At 52.6% G+C, this 16665-nt stretch overlaps 1 protein-coding gene across 3 annotated transcripts; it reads left to right on the top strand.

Moving 5' to 3' along the window:
• The first annotated feature begins 1119 nt into the window (after nt 1–1119).
• Nucleotides 1120–16068, top strand: DVL3 (dishevelled segment polarity protein 3). 3 transcript variants are annotated; one of them, XM_045502789.1, is made up of 16 exons: nt 1122–1554; nt 6855–6924; nt 7428–7549; nt 7671–7780; nt 7949–8084; nt 8266–8359; nt 8574–8643; nt 9268–9407; nt 9591–9667; nt 9783–9850; nt 10005–10154; nt 10733–10864; nt 11050–11217; nt 14209–14424; nt 14522–14932; nt 15786–16068. In XM_045502789.1, exons 1-16 carry the CDS (start codon nt 1394–1396, stop codon nt 15815–15817), a joined length of 2157 nt encoding a protein of 718 aa, XP_045358745.1. In that variant the 5' UTR covers nt 1122–1393; the 3' UTR covers nt 15818–16068. The 3 variants fall into 3 exon arrangements, with proteins under 3 accessions (XP_045358747.1, XP_045358745.1, XP_045358746.1); XM_045502791.1 differs by lacking the exon at nt 14209–14424 and having other exon boundaries at nt 1120–1554; XM_045502790.1 differs by lacking the exon at nt 15786–16068 and having other exon boundaries at nt 14522–15080.
• The last annotated feature ends 597 nt before the right edge of the window (nt 16069–16665 follow it).

Genomic DNA, 16665 nt, shown 5'->3' with positions numbered 1-16665 from the left:
GAGGAGCCCACACTTGTTACTGTGGCCTTAAAAGACCTATGTGGTCTAGTCCCAGCCTATGTTTCCAGCCTCATCTACCACTATCACTAAAGTCACAATGGCCTCCTTGTTCCTCAAATTGGGAGAGAGTTATTTGTGCCTTGAGTCTTTATATTTGCCCATGCCCTCTGCTTGGAATGCTTTCCCCCCACACCAGACCCTCTTATAGCTGCTGCTGCTTCCATTCTGTCTTAGCTCAAAGGGAAGAGGCCTTCCCCAAGCACCCATAATTCTCTTCTCCCTTTTACTATCACATTGCTCCATTTTATCTTTTTCATAGCATTTGTCACTCTGAAGTTATTTATTACAAGCTTGTGTGCTTCTTTTCAGATCAGTGAAAGTCCTGAGAGTAGTCTTACCTGTCTTGTTTTGCTTTATTCCCTACAGTATGCCTTGCACCTAAATGGACACTTTATTGAATGAATTAAAAGCTAAGGGGTGAGAAAATCTATTAGGGACCGATTACACCTAGTTCTGGTTTGAGACTTACTGTCCCACTCATGCACTCATTTTCATTCTTGCACTCGTTCTGCATCAATCCATTTATTAAGCCACTGTTTTGCACCTAGGTATTGTATTGAAGTTATAAGAAGAAATCAGAACTCGATCCCATTCTGTCCTCAAGGAACTCAGTTTGACAGACTCAGTGACAGCAGCTATGCTTTTCAAAAGACCCTAAAGGGCCATGTGGAGGTCACTTTCCTCCATTGATACCTGGTCAGAATCACACATTCCCCCCCCCCCCCAACTCTGGGGACCAAAGTGACCCCTGTGTTACACCCGTCCCAGGCTGCTGAGGAACAGCCGATAGATCCCCCCTGGGTCCAGAGCCGGGGCCTTGGTGAGTCCGGGAACGTAGCCACCCTGGTGAGATCTACCCTTCCTTTCTGGGGGCCTAGGCGACTGCCGCCAATCTCCCCGCGGGCTGGGACCTGAGCGCCTGAGGCCAAGCTTGCAGCTCGGCGGGTAGGCTGGGTGTCCGCAGGGCCATCTGCGGTGAGGCCAGCGCGGCTCGGCGGCGGACGGGGGCGGGGCTCGTGCTGGGGCGGGGCAGCGCCCGGGTCGGGGGAGGGGAGCGGGCCCAGCCGCAGCCCAGAACCCGGAGGGCCGCGGCCACCGGAAGAGTCGTAGTCGCCAGCCGAGCCGGGAGAGTGGGGAGCGGAAGCGGCGGCCGCGGCAGCGGCAGGCGGCGCTGGGACCCGGGAGCGGCCGGAGAACAAGGGAGCTGGCGCCGCGGCCGGCTGCCGAGCGAGGCTGAACCGCTGGGCCGCGCCGAGCGCCGTCGCCGCCCGAAAGGCCCGGCCCGGCCGCCGGAGCAGGCCGCGCGCGGGCCCCGGGGCCCGAGGCTGGAGCCATGGGCGAGACCAAGATCATCTACCACCTGGACGGGCAGGAGACGCCGTACCTGGTGAAGCTGCCCCTGCCCGCCGAGCGCGTCACCTTGGCGGACTTTAAGGGCGTTCTGCAGCGACCCAGCTATAAGTTCTTCTTCAAGTCTATGGACGACGATTTCGGGTGAGGATGGCCCCCGCCTCACCTCTGGGGGACCCGGGCCCCTCCGGCTTCTCGCGGCCCACTCAGCCAGTTTGGACTCCCCTTGCTACACTGGCTTCTAGACGTACTAAGGATTCCAGGGGCGACTTGGCCATTTGGGCCGCCTCTTTCAGCTGGAGTTCCAGCCTCTTTAGGGATTCTCCTTTTGCCTCTTATGGGGGACCTAGGCCCCCCTAGTTTAGGAGGACGACCAACTCCCCAAGAGCAACCGGAGTTCCGAGCCTCCTCACCTCCTCAGAGACCAGCGGCCCACTTACACACACACCCCCCTCCACCCGATTCCAGAGCCAGAGTCCCTAACCTTCCTCCTGCCATGGGAGCCACCTTTTAGCATAGACTTAGGATGTTTGGCACTCGGCCTTCTCCTTCTCCATCTTTTCAGCTCCACGACTCAGAGCCATATTTGGAGTAGTGCTTCCAGGGGCTTTGCTGGGGACTTTGAACTGGAGGGAGGGGGAGTTGGGGGGGCTCAGGGACTAAGGCTGCAAGCTAAGGTCAGCAAACCTAATGTTTATTTAGCTGTCTCCCCTCCCTTGTGGGGTGTTCGGGATGTTGTCAGAGAATCAGAGTGCCTGACCCCTGAGAAGTCCCCACTAGCCTAGGTACTGATTTCCCTTCAGAACTGGGGCCTTTTTCCTCCTGATGGTGGCCAAGGGGGAGACCTTGGAAAGGGCCTCAGAGCCTGGATGGGAGGGCCAGAAAGAGTCTTTTAGTGTTCTTCATCTTCCCCTCTCTGGCGGGGTCTTCTCCACCCAGCTGCAGGGCTTTGGACAAGCTGAGTTTGGAAGCAGCGACTTTCCCTTTAAGAGGGGATGGAATGTTGGAGCCGGAAGGTTCTGTAGCAGCTGGCCTGGGAGGGGGAGCCTGGCCCATCCCCTCACAACCCCCCCCCCCCATAACTCCCAGGGGACTGGGGGAAGGGGAGGCCCCCAGGCTTGCCTGCCCCACACTAACTGGGCACTGGGCCTGGAGGCCTGTAGGGAAGGCCTTCCCGGGGCCCTCTAGGCCTAAAGGCTGTCTCTCCTGCCCTAGCCTGAGGCCTGCACTGCTCTTTAGAGCTGAGGCCCCAGAGCTGAGTGAGGGGAGATGTTCTCTTCCCCGGTGTTGATATTTCTGGCTTCTCTTCCAAGACCCCTGCCCTCCTGGCCCTGGAAAGCAAGCATCTTCTCTCTCTTCTGACTAGCATGTTTTGCTGTCACCTTTCCCCATGGAACTCAGGGTTTGATGAGCCCATGAGCTCCTATGTGTGAGAACGCTTTGTGCAGTGGGAAGTGCTATGCAGCTTCTGACCAGTCCCGTTTCTGTTGTTGTTCCTACCCTGGGGTGAGGTACTTGTAGTGTAGTAATCATTGTCTGGCTTTAGTCCAGGGACAGACACTCCTGATTGGAAGATTCTGAAGAGGGATCGATCGATCTGCAAGGGGTGAGAGTGAGGGGGCAGATGCTTTGGTCTGGTAAGAGAAAAACAAAGCTGGAAGAGACCAAGATGCTGCCACAGGGTATGGGATAGGGGAAATCAGTTAGAGTCCAGTGTGCTGGGGTCATTTGCCTTAAGGGACTAGGGTAGGCCTGTGTCTCCACTCCCAACTCACCCCTGAACCCACTGGGCTTAGCTCCCACCTCCTAAACCTAGACCTCTCTGGGCTGCCTCCCACTCCACCCGGGCTGCTATCAAGCCAGGCCTAACTACAATCATAGTTACATCTGCTCACTGTTGACTTAATACTATTCTTTAAATCCACTGTCAGCCCACTCACTCCTTCTTAGCTTGACCCAGTCAGTAATATGAAATCACAGGTCTGATTTTCTATTTGTATTTCTTTCTAAAATATGTTAAAAAAAAATACTTAACTATTGCATTAAATATTCATCAGGTACACCTGAAGTGATCTTGCATACATTAGTGGTACTTGAACCATCGTTTGCAAAATGTTATAGTAGACTGTTTTAACAGAGTTGAGAACAAAGCTAAAGGAGGAGATTGGTTTTGTTTTTATCCCCAGAAGGATTAATGAGCAGGAGACGTGGTAGGGCTGTCTTGTCACAGGACTAGTAGCTAAGAAGTATATATTTATTTCATGTATTTAACAAATTCTTTTTATGGTACTTTGGTATACATGCACTGATCTAAATGCTTTTCAAATCTTTATTCATTCAATCATCTTAACAGCCCTATCTATGAAATAAGTAGTAATATTCTCAGTTTTTACATGAAAAAACTAGAACACAGAAAACTTAAGTAATTTACCCAAGGTCACATAGCTGGTAAGTGGCAGAGCTTGATTTTACATCAGGAATCTGGCTCCAAAGTCTAAGACCTTAATCACACAATTGTAGGTATTATTATCACTATTTAACAGACACATCCTCTCCAAAGGAGATGCTGAGCCTTGGCAAACTGTAGAGATGATAGGGTTGCCACTTATCCTAGCCCCATGAGACCAGTGTCAGGCAGAGACCAGCAACCTCTGCTGACAGATGGAGAGTGGGTCAGAGGAGGAAGGCTGCTCTCCAGGCTCAGCCTCTAAGGTTCTGGCTTATAAGGCCTGAGGACTCCCCAACTCCCATCTGGTCTCCAGAAGTATTTGTCAAGCTAGGGTAGGCCCAACCCTCTTAAATTACTTGGATAATGGAGGAAGAATAAACATTTTCACCACTGAGGGAGATGGTGGATGAATATTAGAGTGGCCTTGAGCTGTAGGTAGGAGCAACATGGGAAGTTGGGCCACTATGTTCCTGTCCACTCCATGTCACACACTGCCTTGCCTCTGCACTTGGTACTGAGAGCACACTCCTCTTGTCTTCCCGGGGCCAAATTTTCCCATCCTCTGGGTTTAGTTTTTAAAGTTATGACACTTTATCCTGTTTACCCTTATACCAACCCAGCTCCTAGCCAGGACATGACACCAAAGACACCTACTCAACAGACATCTGTCCAATGAACACATCTGCTGCTCTTGTGGTTCTGACTACTTCCCACTTGCCATATACTTGTGTGAATTGTCCATTGGGCCATAACCTCCAAGGACAAGGCAGGCTCCTGGTCTGATGCTTCTTGAGGTTTTATACAATGGCCAGCATAGGATTTAAAACCTGCTGGGCTCTTAGCAAAGGCTTTTTAATTGAATGGACAACAGTGAGCAGATTTGTTTGGTCCCTGCCCTTAGAAATTTACACATAGTTGGAAAGAGAGAATAGACCCTGCTAAAAATTGACACAGTTAGTAATTAGCTTTTATTGTAATCCTAGACCATGCCAGGCGTTTACAAATCCCACTTACTAGGACAAGAAAAGGCTTGGAAAAGTTAAGAAACTTCTCTGAGATAGGAGGGCTAATAAGTGGCAGAATTAGAACCCAGATTTGTCCAACTCTGCTTGGAGTGTGTGTGTGTGTGTGTGTGTGTGTGTGTGCGTGCGCGTGTGTGGCATGGAACTCTGAACCATTCATCTCCGTGGTGTGAGGGGGAGGCTTGTCTGAGGTCCCCCAAGGCTGCTGCTGAAGATCAGCTGATCCTTGTGAGTCAGCAGAGCCTTGGCGACCTGTCGGTGACCCCTAGAAAGAGAGGAAACATCTGTAGCGTGGAGCTGTGTGGTGGGGCCTGCTGGGGGAGTGAGTGGTGGGGACTCAGCAGCAGTTTCCCACTACAGGGAGACCCTCTCCAGAGCAGGTCATAGTCTCTGCCATTTGGCCCACATACCCCATTTTCCTGTGAGTCCCAGTTCCCCTTGTGGGCTGCAAGTTTAGGGTACCCTATAGCCAGACTGGCTGGTGAGTCTGAGCTACTTCCATGTCCCTTCTTTTCAGCATGTTCTGTCTCTAGGCTTTCTGGCATCACGGGCCTGACTTGTGATGCTTTCTTGGGGTCTTTGTGGGGTCGGAAATGGTGTAGGAGCCAGAGCTGGATGGGAGGGAGAAGGGCAGGCTCAGTCTTCAAACTTGGCTATGAGTCCAAGAATGTGAGCATCACAAGGAGCCAGGCATGTTCCCAGCTCTAGGCAGAAGCTGCTCCAAGAACAAGGAAGGACTAGGCTTCCCAGCCTCCTTCCTTGCTATCTTCTCTCTCTGCTCACAATCCCAGGCACATGTCTTCTTCTTGCCATTGATGGCATCTTTCCAACTCTGTACTCCTAGGGTGTTTGACACAGTCTAGGGGTCCCCAAACTGTAGTCATAGTCTGACTTCTCGCCTTGATGCACCCCTCAAGCCAGACTACATGCCTGTATACACATCCCACCCCTGCCATGCCCCACATCCCTGTCTCCCCAACCCTTACCCACCACAGATCCACATCACCTCTCACTGTACAGGAAAGAATGCGAAGTACCATGGGAAGAGCATGGGTTTTAGAGTCAGGCAAGCTTGGGGTTGAATTTTAGTTCTGATGTCTTTCTGCTCTGTGGCCCTGGGCAAGTTACTAAATGTTTCTCCATTTCTTTACCCATAAAAAGAGGATATTGTCCACACAATGAAGGTGATGTGAAGATTATACATTCTAACTATAGGGAGATAAGATGGTGTAATAGGTAAGAATAAAGGCTAAAGAGTCAGGCTGACCAAGATTCAAATTCCAGCTCTTCTTGGTGATGTGACTGTCAGTGAATTTCTGAACCTACTAAGTCTTAATTTCCCCATCTGTATCTATCTCAGCATTGCAGTGAGTATTAAATGAAATGAAATAAGCAAAGTGCTTAGCTTAGTGCTTGGCCCATGATACATGCCCAGTAAATGAGAGCAGTTTGTTGCTATTACCATAGTGGCAGTGGAGGATGTTCAGTAAATACCTTTTTCCCTTCTCTTTCCTAATTTCCTTAAACTCCTCATCCACACCTTCCAGAAGAATTTCAGGATTCCCAACTAAGAAGGGAAAGAGAAATAAGGGTGTACTTTTTCCTAGTTTAGGGTCAGAGGGAAAGAATAGGTCTAGCCCAAAAGAGCTATGTTGGGGCTAGGTAAAGCCCTTTCGAGATTTTAGGGAATGGCCACACTAGGGGGGACAGCAATTTGTCAGGTGTAATTTGCAATCACCTGATGACTGAGAGGACACTCTAGGGCAGCAGCTGGCCTGGGCAGGGCTGGTGTCTTCCTGGTGGTGCTAAAGAGCTGTCCTTGGGTGACCCCCACTTCTGCTCCCATTTGAAAGGCTTAGGCTGGTGGTTTGATTCCCAGGTTAGGGTGGAGGACCCCCTGAGTTAGGATTCTGAGGACACTTCCATTTCCACCCCAGAAAGCTCATTCTGACACCCCCACCCTTTCCCTGCAGAGTGGTGAAGGAGGAAATCTCTGACGACAATGCCAAGCTGCCCTGCTTCAATGGCCGGGTGGTGTCCTGGGTAAGGAGCTCTCCTCAGCACCCCCTCCTCCTATATTCCTATGGTGGGCTGGACAGAGGAAAAGCATTGCTAAGATTGTAGCTGGTGGTTTTATGCTTCAATATCTGAATCTTTCTTGAGTTTTCTACCTGAACTGTTTCTCCCCTCAGATTATGTAGCCTTGGTGCAAGGTTAGTTGGCCGGGGGTAGGGGGAAATGTGGGACATTGTAGGACAATGTCTCCTATGCCTTTTGAAGTACTTTGCCTCAGATTCCAGCCAACCTCTCTTTTGGACCACTGACCCTTGTTCCCTGCCCCCATGACACTTCCAACAGCCCATGCCTCCCATCCCCCCATCAGTGCTGGAGTCCATTCCTTGCCTCAGCTGACCTTGCACAGTCCTGTCTCTTCTTCCTCCATGTCCCCTGCTTCATTCTCCCCAAGTCTGCTTGCCCTTCCAGAATCCATCTGCTATTTCCCAGGCGCCCCTGTACCTACTACCCACCCATTCTTTCCCCATCAGTTGGTGTCTGCTGAGGGCTCACACCCAGAGCCTGCTCCCTTCTGTGCTGACAACCCATCGGAACTGCCACCACCCATGGAACGCACAGGAGGCATTGGGGACTCCCGGCCCCCATCCTTCCAGTGAGTGTGACCTCAGAGTAGAGAGGGCCCTTGGGGAAGGGCCGCATCAGCTCAGCCCAGGGCTGGGGGAGGGAGCCCCCAGCCCTGCCCCCTCTCCCACCAAGTCTTCTCTTCCCTGCAGCCCTCATGCTGGTGGAGGCAGCCAGGAGAACTTGGACAATGACACAGAGACGGACTCCTTGGTGTCAGCCCAGCGTGAGCGGCCACGCAGGAGGGACGGCCCAGAACACAGTGCGTCTTCCCTACACAGACGCCTTCTCCACTCCTCCATTCAGCTGCCCTCAGCCCTGTTCTGAGCTCTGGATATGCCTAGCCCCGGTGCAGCCCCTAGCCCCTCCCTGTGTCTGTCCTTCCCTCCTGCGTTGACACTGTGAACCCAGCTGCCTCTATTCCCTACAGCAACCCGGCTAAATGGAACTGCAAAGGGGGAGCGGCGGCGAGAGCCAGGGGGTTACGATAGCTCATCTACCCTTATGAGCAGCGAGTTAGAGACCACCAGCTTCTTTGATTCGGATGAGGATGACTCCACCAGCAGGTGGGGCTTTGGTTTCATTGGTACTATGGGGCAGGTAACCGCCCCTCCAAGAGCCCTGACCCCTAAGGATGCTGGGACCCCGGGAGGGCTGTGGGCTTTGCGTGGGGGACTTGGGCCCTGCAGTGCCTCTTGTGGGGCAGGGCTGGGCCAGCCTGGTGGGGAACGACTGTGGGCCCCCCAGGTTCAGCAGCTCCACAGAGCAGAGCAGCGCCTCACGCCTGATGAGAAGACATAAGCGGCGGCGGAGGAAGCAGAAGGTTTCGCGGATTGAGCGGGTATGGGGCCTGAGATGCCAGGGATGGGTGGGGGCAGACTGAGCCCTGTCCAGGCAGATCCAGGGTGTGTGCTTCCTTAGACCCCCTCCTATTGGGCCAGCCTTAGAGCCTTAGAGGGGAGGGGGTAATGAAGGCTCCCCTTGAGGAAGAGCTAGGTGGGAGCAGTGAGTTCTTGGGACCCCTACCTGCTGCTCAAGGCCTCTATCTATTCCAGTCCTCGTCCTTCAGCAGCATCACGGACTCCACCATGTCACTCAACATCATCACAGTCACTCTCAACATGGGTGAGTCTGGTGAAACAACTCTTGAACATTTATATACCAGACACTGGGCAAACTTGAGGAGGTCAGAGAGGCATAAGATACATTCCCTGCCCCCGAGGAGCTCTCTCTCATAAACATAAACTGGTACATAAACCGATCGTTTCAGTATCTCATGATCAGGGCCATGACAGAGATCAGCACAGAGAGTTGTAGAAGCAGAGAATGGCAAGGAAGGCTTCCTGGAGGAAGTGATTTCTGATTCTTATCCCCCTTCCCATTTTTCAGCCATTGCTTGTTGCTCTCTGATGTCTGTCATAGGCACTCTCTTTAGGAAATAACTGGCTATAGTGAAAAGAGCCCCAACCTTGGAATTTAAGCCTGAGTTCGAATCCTGCCACTTAATGGCTTAGAAAAGTCATTGAAGCTCTCTGAACCTCATTTGCCTGTTTTGTAAAATGGGACTAAGAGTCCCTGTGGCAGAACTAACAAGGATTAAATGGAAATATTCTTGACCATCCTGAATTCAGGACCTGATTCAGGTTCAATGAATGTTAGTTCCCATCCCTTTCCACCCTTGACTGATAAAGGACTTGGAATTTAGGTAGGAACCTTGTTCCCCTTTTAAGGTCTTATTACTCTCTATAGAAAAGTACAACTTTTTGGGCATCTCCATTGTGGGCCAAAGCAACGAGCGTGGTGATGGAGGCATCTACATCGGCTCTATCATGAAGGGTGGGGCTGTGGCTGCAGATGGACGCATCGAGCCAGGAGATATGCTGTTACAGGTACCACTGCCCACCCGGCGTGGCGGTGTGGGTGGGGAGAAGGGAGATATTCCTACCCTCTGTACCCTGCTCATTTAGAGGCCACTTCTTGGTAGGGGGAAGACCTCCTGATCCACCAAGCTCTGCTTCCCTACCCACCTCCCCAACCCAGCTGCTTATCCCACTCCTGGCCCTCTCTCCCAGGTAAACGAGATCAACTTTGAGAACATGAGTAATGACGACGCAGTCCGGGTACTGCGGGAGATTGTGCACAAACCGGGGTACGGATGGGATGGGATGTTGGGAAGGAGGGGGCAGGCATTTCTGATTATCAAGCAAGGGGGTTGGTCTGGCCTCCACGCATCCTGCCCTCACTAGGGTCATCCTTGCTTTCAGGCCCATCACCCTGACTGTAGCCAAGTGCTGGGACCCAAGTCCACGTGGTTGCTTCACACTGCCCAGGAGTAAGTGGATGGGTACTCAGCCCTAAAGCTGGTGCTTGGCATACATGAGCCATGTCTCTCCTTCCTTCTGTGTTGCCTTGAGCCCTCATACCTACCCTGTTGGGCCTGGCAGTGGACAGGGTAGGCGGCCCCTGACCTCTCATCCTCCTTGCAGGCGAGCCCATCCGGCCCATTGACCCTGCAGCCTGGGTCTCCCACACTGCAGCCATGACCGGCACCTTCCCTGCCTATGGCATGAGCCCCTCCCTGAGCACCATCACCTCCACCAGCTCTTCCATCACCAGCTCCATCCCTGATACAGAACGTGAGTGTCCAGCCCTGCCCCCTAGGCCCAGCCAGACGGGGCAAGGTGGGAGGGACTGATGAAGGCCCACGTGGAAACTCTTGCTTAAAAGTGAGAGGGAGCTGGGAGTTCATCCTAGCTACCTCACACTGCAGCTTCCTTCAGTGGACACCTAACCCTCACTAAACAGTGTTTGCTTCTGGACCTGTATTGAGCATCCAGTGAGCCTGTTTCCTCTAGTAAAACAGGACTAATGATACATAGTCTACCAGGTTCCTGGGGGTTTAATGAGAGAATATAAGTGAAGCCTCAATCACAATATGTGGCATGAAGTAAGCACTCAATAAATGACTGCTGTTTTCATTATAATACACATATTCTATGCTAAGCATCTTCATTTATATTATTTCTCTCTTCAGATATACTCTCGAAATAGATATTAAAGTCCCTATTTTTACAGAGGAAACTGAGTGTCCTAGAAATCAGTAATGTGCCAAACATTGGTCCACAATTATTAGATGGTAGAGCTGCGATGCAAATTCTTCTCTACCTAACTCTGTAACCCCTTTCTGCCTCACCATTCTGCCTCCCACCCCTAGGCCTAGACGACTTCCACCTATCCATCCACAGTGACATGGCCGCCATCGTAAAAGCCATGGCCTCCCCTGAATCTGGGCTGGAGGTCCGTGACCGCATGTGGCTCAAGATTACCATCCCCAACGCTTTCATCGGTGAGAGGGCCCCATGGTGGGATGAAGGCCGGGGTGGGGAGTGATGGTGCAGGGCAGGCTGGGGGCTAAAGTGGCCCTCAGGCCACTCCTTTGAGCTAGAAACAGCCCCAGCCTCATGGCTCTTGTGAGGTCGGATGAGCCCAAGTCAGGTGGGCCTCCCCATCAAGTGGCTGCCTTGCCTCCAGGCTCAGATGTGGTGGACTGGCTGTACCACAACGTGGAAGGCTTCACTGACCGGCGAGAGGCCCGCAAATATGCCAGCAACCTGCTGAAAGCCGGCTTCATCCGCCACACTGTCAACAAGATCACCTTCTCCGAGCAGTGCTACTACATCTTCGGTGACCTCTGTGGCAGTATGTGCCTCCCCCACCTCCTTGCTCTGTCTCCTGGCTGGGAGTGGGGAGGTGCCCAGGGATGTGGCAGCAGACTCCAGGGAACCCACACAAAGCGTGAGCAGGCAGCTGAGCTGGGGGCCCAACTCAAGGCCTGACACAGGCCTCCCTCTCTAGTAGAAGCAGAGCCAAGTCAGGCCTTTTCACCTTCTCTGCGTCCCCTCTTGGGGCTGGCATTTTCTAAGTGCCTGATGTGTTTCTGGCACCATGCTGGTTGTTTCTAAGCAGCATATCACTCTCAGTCCTCACAACCTCCACCTCCTTACCCTTGGGTGAGGTGGATCACTATCCCTATTTTAGCTGAGGAAACCGAGACTTAGAGATGTTAGATAGTCCACCCATTCTCACAGCCAGAAGCAGAGTTAGGCCTTGGGGATCCAGGTCTTTCTGGCTCCAGAGTCCTCATTCTTACCACCATCTGGGGCTACCTAGGTGTGTTTGCAGAAACATTGTCTTAGCAAAGTCAAACGCAGATCCTCCTGTTGGCCCCCGATCAGCCTCTAAGCATCAAGCAGGTTCCACCAGGGCAAGACCTAGGGCTGCCCTGAGGCCCCACATCCCCAGCCTCCTCATACCCTTGAGGCTAGGCTGGACCTTGGGACAAAACTGGAAAAGCTGTCAGGGCCAGCTTGTAGAGGACTCTGCAAGCTGCATTGAGCAGTTTGGACTTGATCCTGAGAGAGTGCAAAGCCAGTGAGGGTTTTTAAGGAGGAGAGGTCTCAGGGAACACCCCCCCCCCCCCCACTTCTCCTCCTGAGCACATAGACACACCTTGGGAAGGAAGGGGAGTTCTTAAAACAGGACATTTCAGGACTTGGAGCATTCCCAGCAGCCACCTCTGCCTCAGGGAGCCTTTTGTCAGCCAAGGGTGCTTGCTGGCTGAAGTCCAAAAGCTAACCTTTGTATGTTGTTTTTTATTTTTGTTTTTTTTAAGTTTATTTATTTCTTTTGGGAGAGAGTGAGAGAGAACAGTAGGGGAAGGGCAGAGAGAGAGGGAGAGAGAAAATCCCAAGCAGGCTCCGCACTATCAGCGCAGAGCCCGATGTAGGGCTCAAACCCACAAACTGCAAGATCATGACCTGAGCTGAAGCCGAGAGTCAGATGTTTAACTGACTGAGACACCCAGGTGCCCCCAAAAGCTAACTTTTAAAATGCTTCAGATTAGGTTCTAGGATTAGAAAGGCTGTTGCTGCAGAGCACAAGTCTGTGGTGGATGCATAGGGTTTTAGAGTTGGATAGCTCTGAGTTCAAATCCTAACTCCGCCCTGACTATGTAGACATGAGTAAGTGACACTGCCCCTCATTGTCTCAATTCCTTGATCTGTAATTTGGAGGTAATAGTAGAACCTATTTTAGAGCTGTTTTGAGGTTAAGACAATGTGTATAATGCTTTTAGCACCATGTTTGGCCCACTGTAAGTGCTCTTAAAAAAAGTTCTCCATTTTTCATATATTTAATTGATTCTAAGGTGAACATTTTTTTCACATTGCAATATCTCTAAAGTTGGGGAACACCTTAAAATTAATGGCTTCTTAGACTCAATTCTATATGGTTATTATTACCATCATTAGCAGAAGTGAGGCCTAGCCCCAAACGTCTAGGGACACCTAAAGCTTCTCAAGACAGCTGTGGTTTTTGCTCAAGAGATGTTGTTCTATCCCTGGGCCTCCTGGGTCTTCTTTCTACCCATGGGCCAAGGCCCCCAGAGGGCCAGTTCAGGGATATGCTAACAGAGGTCTTTCTCTTCTCACTGGCCAAGGTCTCCTCAGCTGGGAATGTGGCAGACTCAAAGGAAAGAGTTGGTGACCTGGCTAGCCAGCCCCAGGAGTCCACAGTTAACTCCCCTCAGGACAACAACCTGGAGGCTGAAATAGTCAGCAGCTCTTGGGGCATGAGCCAAGGCAGGCCCTTGCTTGTCACCAACCCCCACCCCCAGCCCTGTGCTAGCTGCAGGCCTTAACAGGTCAATGGCTTAGCTGGTAGACTCCACAGACTGCCTCAGCCCCCTCAGATCCCCCTCTCCTGACCAGGTCACATTAATACATTGAGATGAGTGCTGTGAAGGATGAGGCCTCCCTGGGAATAGAGTGGAGGGCACAGAGGAGGCACCTAAGTTGTTCTCTTTCTGAGCCCTTCCCACCTTCTCCAGCAGCACCAGAAAATTTATCTGGGCCAAGGGCTTTTGTATGGGGAGAATCTGAAAGGCCTGTGTTCTTTCTGGCCTATAATGGGTACTTTTTTTTAGTCCTAGGTGAAAGGAGAGGGCAAAATTTCACCTAAATTTCCCCAAACTGTTCCCTACTCCTTACTAATGACTCATCTGGAAAGGTAAGAAGAAAGGAAGCAACTCTTAGCTTCTGCTCTGGCTACAATTTGGATTGACCTCAGGCCAGTCATTTAACCTCCCTGGACTTCACTTTCCTCATCTGGAAAAAATGTGATAACATTTGCATGAGGTGAAGTGCTTTGTATTGTGCCTAATGAATCGCAGGTATGCAATACCTGCCTGGTATTTCAGCTTCCCACATTCCCCTACCTTTACCGTCTAAGTGAACAAAGGAGAAAATTACCAATTAAAAGTTATGCTCCTTGTGGCCCACTAAGGAAGGAGGAGAAACTGTCAAACACTTGGAAGGGGGCCTCCCTGAGACTGGGAGTTGAGCGTAAGGATTTGGCACTGAGCATCTGAAGTGGTGGCTCAGGGCCCTCCTGAGGAGGGTTTTCCTTGGGGCTGTGTCCATAGGGTCTCCCTCTCCACCATCTCAGGTGGGTGGCAGAGGGGGTGTGAAGAAGTGAGAGATCTCTGACCTGTGCCTCCTCTCATTTGGGGGACAAACTACCACTGCTGTTGGTGTCATCGCAAATGTACCCACCCTACCTAGACTGGGGGACCTTTCTCTCCTGACCTAGGGGCATGACCCAGCTCATCTGGCCCTCCCCTCCCCTCTGCAGACATGGCCAACCTGTCCCTCCATGATCACGATGGCTCCAGCGGCGCCTCTGACCAGGACACGCTGGCCCCTTTGCCACACCCAGGGGCAGCCCCTTGGCCCATGGCTTTCCCTTACCAGTACCCGCCGCCCCCGCACCCCTACAACCCTCACCCAGGCTTCCCAGAGCTGGGGTACAGCTATGGTGGGGGCAGCGCCAGCAGTCAGCACAGTGAAGGTAAGGCAGGGGGCTTGGGGGTGGGGGTGCACAGATGAGCCCCAAGCTTCTGCAAGATCTGAGCATCCCCCATCCTGTCCCTGCCTGTCCCCTACAGGCAGCCGGAGCAGTGGCTCCAACCGTAGCGGCAGTGACCGACGGAAGGAGAAGGACCCGAAGGCGGGGGACTCAAAGTCTGGCGGCAGCGGCAGCGAGTCGGACCACACAACCCGCAGCAGCCTGCGGGGGCCGCGGGAGCGGGCGCCCAGCGAGCGCTCAGGTCCTGCCGCCAGCGAGCATAGCCACCGCAGTCACCACTCAATGGCCAGCAGCCTGCGCAGTCACCACACGCACCCGAGCTACGGCCCCCCTGGCGTGCCCCCTCTCTACGGTCCCCCCATGCTGATGATGCCCCCTCCGCCCGCGGCCATGGGGCCCCCAGGAGCCCCTCCGGGTCGCGACCTGGCCTCCGTGCCCCCCGAACTGACAGCCAGCAGACAGTCCTTCCGCATGGCCATGGGAAACCCCAGTGAGTTCTTTGTGGATGTGATGTGAACAGGACCCCTCCCCCACGTCCATCCCACTCCCACCCCTGGGCGGTTGCGTCCCTCTCTCCATCCGTCCGTCTTTTTTACTTTGTCTGGTACCTGAAAGGGAAATAAATTGAACTAAATTCAGGCGCGCTAACTGCTCGCTGGGCGCAGCGAGGGCGGGGTGCACCCACCGATCGCCACTGCGGCCCCTAACCTGCCATCAGCCCCAGCTTGTCCCTCTGCTCGACTAACTGCTGCCTAGGACTTGCCAGGATCCTTCGTGTCACTGGGACCTGACTTGCTGGTGCTGCTCCTTATTCCCCACAAACACTTCAGGAGTTACCCCAGTGGTGCCCTTGAGGCCCTGCTCACCCCCTTCTCCCCGCCTTTTCCCCCCGCAGCAACCTTGCACTGTTCAGTCAGCTACATCAGCCCTCTATTAACTGCATCTCCTCAAGCATGTGTGCCAATCTCGACTTTTCCCCCACAATACTGACACCAAAAAATATTTGCTCCATTTATTCCTCTTCCTAACTGCCCACCCCACCCCCATCGCTGCCCCAGTCCTGCACCCTAGAGCTATAGTCACTTATAATAACCATCCACATGATCCCTGCCTGTGCTGGCCTTCACTAGAGGCCCAAAGGACCCCCTTAGTTGCCTGAGCTGCTAGTGGCTTTCAGGAAGCATATCTGTTCTACCCCTACATCCACACCCCCATGCCTACCCTGTGTGCTGGTTCCTTCCGACCCCTAACCCTACTAACCAGCAGGCTCATCTCACCTCTGGGCCTGAAACATTTCTTTTCTTTCTTTTTTCTTCCCTCAATTTTTCCTGGGCCTGGAGCAGCCAAGAATTTCGGGCTGTTTGACTTTCTGTGAGCCCCCATCAAGGGGAGGCCCAGCCTCCGAGGAGACCAGGAACCCTGCTTCAGCAGCCCCTCAGGGCTTCCCAAGGATGTTCAGCCCCCAAACCCACACTTCAACATGTTGAATCACTAGGCTTTGTTGGAGGGTTCCAGCCTCTCACCCATGTATGAGAGACTGTTCCCCTTTCCACAGAGTGCCCATCCCACTCTCCCTCTCTCATTCTCTCACTCTCTCTCTCGCCCTCTCTCCTTCTCTCTCACACGCACACATACATACACAGACACATACACATGTCTATGCAAGTTCACTTAAGCCTCAGGGCTGGTCCCTGCTCAGAGGGCTGGACCTTCTCTCCGAAGTTGTGGGGCTGGTCCCCTGACTTCCCTCTCTTCAAACCATCCACACATGTCCCCATCATCTTCCTACCTGGATAAAGCCCATAAGCTGGATCTCAGGTCAGGCTCAGCAGAGGACTCTGTAAACAACTGACAGGCTGTTCTCACCCCACTTCCTACCCCAACACCCTTATTTCACAATAACCATGATACCCCAGAGAAAGGTTGGGCAGGGGGTCTTCTGGGACCTCTAAAATGCTGGGTTTTATTTTTTACCTTATTCTACAGTTTAAACAAATCATGATCTCTTTAAGCCTCTTCTATAAATTCTCCTGGCTCACCTAAGCTTCCATAGTTTTAGGACTGAGGTGTCAAGAGTACAACTAAGTCTTAAGCTCCAGGCTTTGGGGCAAACCAGAGTAGGGACATTCTAACAAATACTTCTGGAGTTTTTGGTGCATAAGGGCTGTGCTGGAAGTGTGACTCAGTCTTGCCTGCCTTCCAGGAGCCCAGGCCACGGCTTTC

Source organism: Leopardus geoffroyi, chromosome C2, assembly GCF_018350155.1.
Source record: "Leopardus geoffroyi isolate Oge1 chromosome C2, O.geoffroyi_Oge1_pat1.0, whole genome shotgun sequence".
NCBI classification, from domain to species: domain Eukaryota; kingdom Metazoa; phylum Chordata; class Mammalia; order Carnivora; family Felidae; genus Leopardus; species Leopardus geoffroyi.
The sequence above is the reverse complement of the archived record's forward strand: the minus strand, read 5'-3'. Positions and strand labels throughout refer to the sequence as shown.